General features: G+C 31.6%; 1 protein-coding gene across 1 annotated transcript in view; it reads right to left on the bottom strand.

The window, feature by feature from the left end:
- The window catches only part of LOC108779946 (breast cancer type 2 susceptibility protein homolog), an 8,143-nt gene extending 6,856 nt beyond the window's left edge, over window positions 1-1,287 (bottom strand). The window contains exons 1-3 of the mRNA XM_018547517.1: window positions 1,029-1,287; window positions 847-952; window positions 332-464 (exon numbers count right to left, since the gene is read on the bottom strand). Coding sequence (XP_018403019.1) covers window positions 332-464; window positions 847-952; window positions 1,029-1,083 — 294 coding nt within the window. The 5' untranslated portion in view covers window positions 1,084-1,287. The remainder of the gene's footprint in view (window positions 1-331; window positions 465-846; window positions 953-1,028) is intronic.
- Between the last annotated feature and the right edge of the window lie 5,418 nt (window positions 1,288-6,705).

Here is a 6,705-nt window from a genome sequence, read left to right as displayed (position 1 = left end):
TTTAAAAAAAAAAAAAAAAAAACAGCTATGCAGCTATTAGATTCTTTAATATGATTGATTTATACATTTAGATTTAATATAGATTTAAATACAATAATTAAGAATAGATAGAACTAAGGTCAAAAATAATCATAGAATTTTATAACAGTTGTAGAGTTGCTTTTCTACTGAATGTAGTCATTGATTACTTTTGAATATTAAAAGCACTGAACAATAATATTTTTAATACTCAAAATAAATAGTTTGCTACTACCTTTCAATATTAAATATCTATAAGGTATAACAATACATAAGTATGTAATGAAATTTACAAAAAAGATGTATTACTAACTGTTGCACTAGTTGACATTGTACGAGACTCAGCCTGTGGTGTCTCTAAGTCGCTACTCCACTGTTCATTTATTTTACTTAAAAATGGTAACAGACTCAATGGTGTAGATGGAATTACGGCATCAGTTGGCATTCTGTCATTAACAATTTCACAAATAACCAATAATAGACATTTAAATAACTTGTTTATCAAAAGTATTGGCAGACAACATAATTCAATAATTTTACTTATTTGTAATAGATGTTTTTGCATTTTTATTACTATATTAGATGCTAACCTCTGTTGTAGCAAAACTTCAAAGTAACAAAATAAAAATTCAAAAACATTTATTCAATGACTATTTATTGCAATAAGTTTGTTTTTATAAACATCTTATTTGTCTGATGTATTATCAACAGACAACATGATTTAATGTCTTTATTCGTTTGCAACAGATTTACTCTTGCTTTATCATTATTATCTTAAACGCTAATTTTTGTCTTAACAAAACTTTACGGTAACAAAATGTATCTTACATCGTACTGGGACTATCCAGTAACAACAAAGGTGTCTCAGACCGACTTAGAATTGAGATATCCTGGCAGACCTTCGATTTATGTTTAATCTCCTTTTGTTCGTCATCTAAAAATTTGTACGTGTAAAAAAAAAGCAGAAAGAATGCCATTACTGCCGTAATTCGAGAACACGTGATCAGTACCTGAGAACAATTCGTCAGACTCATCTTCAGAGTTGTCAGTCTCTGGTATATCCATGGCCGGTTAAAGTCGTCTCTTCGTCGTATTCGCACTTTGTTTTTTTCGACCTATATATCCATTAATCTATCTTAATCCACTGTAGTTTGTTTGTCGCAGAGGTTGTGTAAGCGTTGGGCCAGTTGAACGTGAAAGTAACCGATGAAAATGAAATGAATCAGCAATTGATTTGTCGTTCAGTTCCTACCAGTTTGACGACACACTCGCGAATGCACGCGAATGCAACCTATTGACAACTATTCAATTCTCCCACGTGACGAATACTCGTCTTTGTTTTGAATTTCCCTCATGTAACACGCGAAACTCCCGTATTGCACAACGATGCACACGAAGAAAAAAATAACACGCAGTCAGATGACGATTCTTGGCGCTGCACGCGGCAGCGAGAGAAAGTAGTCCGCGCCGTATTGAATCTCTGATTGAATGATAACTACACTGCCATCTAGCGATACGAGCGGCACCAATATCATTGTTTTAAAATAATGTGAACTACGTGTCACATTTTCGACACTGTCGATAAAATCGTGGGGTAAATGGATTTTGCGCTACATCTGTAAACCGGAATAAAGATGATATTTATATACAAAGAAACGTTTTTTTTAATTAGATAAGGTGTTTTATTATAGATTTTTTGATGCTGAAAAAAAAAACACAAGTTAAATTTCACTAGCATGTCAGGTTTTCGAAATAATTAAAGTTTAATGCGCAAAGATTCTTTTATGATATTTAAAATGTCTTTGTAAAAAAATTAACGTTATGTTAAAATTGTTATCAGAAACCATAAATTGTTTATCTATAAAAAATTGTTTATTTACAAAAAATATATTTTTCTATTTCAATATTTTACTTTTTAATCACGTTATGAAGGATTCAAGTACTGAGAGTTCTTCTAATAAGACAGTAAATTATTTTCCGCCTTTGACAATCATTATACTTTGTAATTTTTAGTTTGTGACTATATCCAATATATTATTTGTATATAAATGTTTTTCTTTTATTTATTTGGCGGAATCTCTGACGAGAAACGTGCGTGCGTGCGTGCGTGCAGCGTGCGTGTGCTTTCACCTATCATGAAAAATTAAGGCTTCTATGGCCTCACTCAGATTTCATTCTGTTGTGATTCAAATATATGAGCGGAATTTGCCCACTTTTGGAACATTTTGGAGAGGACCACTAAAACTGACTACTTATGGTGAGACTCTGATTAAGAATCTCGAATTAAAATCATTTTCAATCACCAATTACATTAGAGTTTAGTGAAACTGGCCTAAGAACTCTGTCTAAACTTAGAAAAAAAACTTTCTTAATTTTGATATAGTATATTAAATATTTTATTAACTTTAATAAAATACAATATATCGGGCAATGTGCAAATGAGAAGTCATTTAGGAGGTCTAACATTCACCCATCTCATATTAAAAAGTTATTAAATATGAAATAAGAAATTTAACTCCGATGACGTTGATTGTGATATGCATTGTCAAGGTAATAACCTTCGACTGAGTGATTATCGAAGGAATTCGTCATTCGCTCATTGCTTATTAAGAAATTATTAAAAAATTTATCTTCGATAACTTAGATCCTCCCACACATTATAAAAGGTCCTCACATCAAACAACCTTCGGAAGGTTGTAGCAATTTCCTATCAAGCGTTACTAAATTATCCAAAAATAATTAATATGACCTTGATTGCGAACAGAGAAGAAACGGAAGGAGACGTTACTTCATTTTTCATGAAAGTACATACAGAACGGCGCTTGACCGATTTAAAATTTTTTTAGCTCAAACTACTCGTGACAATGCCGTCTTTCAGGATATATTACGTGCGATACAAAAATTTTTTATATTTTAGTAGTTATGTACCTCCGAAAAATGGACTTTGGTGGTTCAGGATAAGAGATTTGTAGTGTCTTTTATTAATCTTTTAAATTTAATTTAACTAGTAGTTTTTTGGACATGTGGCCGGAGAAATTACCGCGTCTCCTGATGTTAATTTCTAGAAATGTATAATATAATATATTGAACTATCACACAGACACTACAATATATTAAAATCTTTAGTCACCCCAAAAGGATTTTTTAAATATCAGTTGTAATTAATAAGATTCATAGAGAGAGTTAAATATAGAATTTATATTGCAACCATATGTATCTTCATTTAATTGTGAATTAAATAAAACTATCACAATTTTTTAAAAATATTTTATTAATAACACTGCGTCTATTGTGAATTTTTAAATTACAGTTTATCATATTATTAAAAATACAAATACTATAGCTATAAACATATTTCATTAGTAGATTTAAACGTTACTCAAATTATAATATTAAAATATTTGATTAAAAATAATAAATAATAATAATAAATATTTGATTAAAAATAATAAATAATAATAATAAATATTTGATTAAAATTATTAATTTGAAGATTACCAATTTATGACTATAATTCTAGTCTTTATAGTATATTTCATCAACCAACAAAACAAAAAAGGGCGTAACTGAAAAGACACGCGATCACGATGACACAAATTAGCGTATATTAGCAGCAGTTTATGGCATGGTGTAAGTAGAAAGATGAACCATTGCGCATAATGGCGGAGATTTGAGATCTTGACCAATCAGAGTTTGAGCTTTTTTGCAGCTCGCGCTGTTTAAAAGTTTCAGAAATGAAATAAGATTGTCTAACGCAATTTTGAAAAAATATCTTTTATTTAATATAAATGTTCAACAAACTCTAGGAACATAAAATGTATAAAATATTTTAAGATATATATATGTATTTTAAATAAAATAAACTTCTTTAAATAAAATACTTTTTAAATACTTTTTTTAATATACTCTTTAAATAAATCTTTGAATAAAATAAACATATAATATATCTATACAGATTGCTTATTGCACATATGTTTGAGTTTTCTTGCTTTACTTTTGGTATAGTTTTGTTCTTTTATTTTTTTATTTATTTGAAGTAAACGTATATACATGCGGGTTCGTACAAGACACGCGATTACGCAAGTAGGCAAAGAAACTTTTTTACACACAGTTAATTTGTCAAATATATAACTTTCTTTACTAAATGATTGCCCATGATATTTTATGAATTTTTCATTTACACTGGATGCTGTTTACAAATCTTTGGAGGGATATATATACAGTTTCCTCTAGATATCTCTCGTAGAAAAGTACTACTGAGCACTAGGAGTATTTTGAGGCACTACTGTACTACAGCACTACTCAGCACTACTGTACTACTACACCAGCGCAGTAGTGCTGTAGTAGTACAGTAGTGCTGAGTAGTGCTGTACTACTACAGCACTACTGCGCTGGTGTAGTAGTACAATAGTGCTGAGAAGTGCTGTAGTACAGTAGTGCCTAAAATACTCCTAGTGCTCAGTAGTACTTTTCTACAAGGAAAGCAATATCTATGAATCAATTGTGGTCTTAAGCACTAGCTCAAGACCAATTTGAATCTTAAGCAACGTCTATGGATTCTGCCCTAGTGATACATGGTGATGGTCGTGGCTGCTTTCGATCAAGGCTTTTAGGCGACACACATCGACACAGTGTCGAACGCGGTGCTTTCCAACAACGACACGCCACGACACGATTCGACACAGCAGAAAAGCATAGTCGGACACTCTTGGTTATGGTTGCTAATTTTCGGTTGGCGCTTTAGAATATTTACATTTTAAATATATGTACGATATAAGAAGTACGTTCATAAGTCATCTGGATTATTTTAATGTAAAAAATAATATCTACGCATAAGATTATTATCCAACAAGAGACACAGAAGTGACACGGTGTGACACGGCAATCGTTGCATCCTCGTCGTTCGCTAATGTTAAATAAAGATGAGGTGATTGCTGTGTCGTAGATGGAAAGCAACCGTCCCAGTTTGCGACCATGACCCTGTTTGTGACCACTTTAAGACTTATATGTAATTAATCAGAAATTTCAAGTAATTTATCTCTGAAAACAATATTTATTACGTTTTTCAATTAATAATCCATCGTTTTGATATGTGATGTAGTGATATTTGGTAAACAGATAACTCATGAAAATGTGAAATAAGGTGCCCGTATCGTCATTAAGTGCAGATCGAGCACGTTGTTGTCGCCACGTTGGTAGACATGGCGTTTGTCACGGCAAAGTCATAGCTGTGTCATATTGTCGTAGACAAACGTTCATAAACAGTTTTTGTGATAAAGTTTTAGTGAACAAGTGAATAAATATTGTGCTATGTGTGAATTCTGAAAAAGATTGGTAATTTTGAGTATATAAGTGAATATGACAAATCGGTTCAATAAAACACGCATGTTTCTATCTGTGATTGTCTCAAGAGAACTAGCTATAACATTAAATTTCGTTGCTTTTTTCAAAAAGATAACAATTAATACTCATCTCCATATGTTTCTAAACACGTATGAGTTACATTTTGGACGAATAAACGGAAATATTCGATGTATGCTCGAAGGAAAATTTTGGTGACAATGCTATCACTTTTGGCTAGGTCACTTACAATGGACATCGTGTGTATTGCATCATGTGCGTCGGTCACTAAGTGATACATGGTGATACATTCGATCCAATGCACCAGTCACTAACCGTGGAGTCACAAATAGGGCAAAATTAAAATCAAGCGGTCACTAATGTCTACATTTACATAGTTTGCTATTTATTTTTTTATATTTATTAGATTATGTTTACAACCCCAGTAAAGCATGTTTTTCGATACAAAAATGATTAATCTTGAGTTCGGTATAATTAATTCCTGATTTTAATCACTCTAGAGTATTTTTTATTCGTATTAACTCATGCGATTTTCTTATAAGGTCACAAACTGGGACATTTACCTTACATTCGATCCAATGCACCAGTCACTAACCGTGGAGTCACAAATAGGGCAAAATTAAAATCAAGCGGTCACTAATGTCTACATTTACATAGTTTGCTATTTATTCTTTTATATTTATTAGATTATGTTTACAACCCCAGTAAAGCATGTTTTTCGATAAAAAAATGATTAATCTTGAGTTAGGTATAATTGATTCCTGATTTTAATCACTAGAGTATTTTTCATTCGTATTAACTCTTGCGATTTTCTTATATGGTCACAAACTTAGTGCTGAATTTGTATTCGGACCAACCGAATGAACCGAACGAGTGCAAGAAATATTGCACTGACATTTTTGTCAGTGCAGTTTGGTGTTCGGACAAATAAAACTAGTTAGGCAGCAAAAAATTACAAAATGGATAAAGAAAGACTATTATTTATTTTTTATCCTAAATAACATAGTTTCTGCTCCAAAATTTACATCACCAACAACCAAAAAATTATCTGAACTTGAATCTCATACTGTAGACTTTATAAAGAAACATCCTAATGTGATTTACACTCACGCAGATAAAGGTAATGTTACTGTCGCACTTGACAAAGATGTTTATGTTTCTAATATGAATTCATTATTTAGCGACAGTAACACATACGAGATTATCAAAAAAGATCCTACGAAAATTGTATTGCAGTGATGGTATGCTTCCGAGAGTCTATGGCAGGAAGTAAGATATAAGGAGACTCCACTCCGTAAAATAAAAGTAGACCCATTTTAGGTTTCG

This window comes from Cyphomyrmex costatus, unplaced genomic scaffold (genome assembly GCF_001594065.2).
Source record: "Cyphomyrmex costatus isolate MS0001 unplaced genomic scaffold, Ccosl1.0 scaffold649, whole genome shotgun sequence".
In the NCBI taxonomy this organism is placed as follows: Eukaryota; Metazoa; Arthropoda; class Insecta; order Hymenoptera; family Formicidae; genus Cyphomyrmex; species Cyphomyrmex costatus.
Note: the sequence above shows the minus strand (reverse complement) of the source record. Positions and strands in the feature narration are given on the sequence as shown.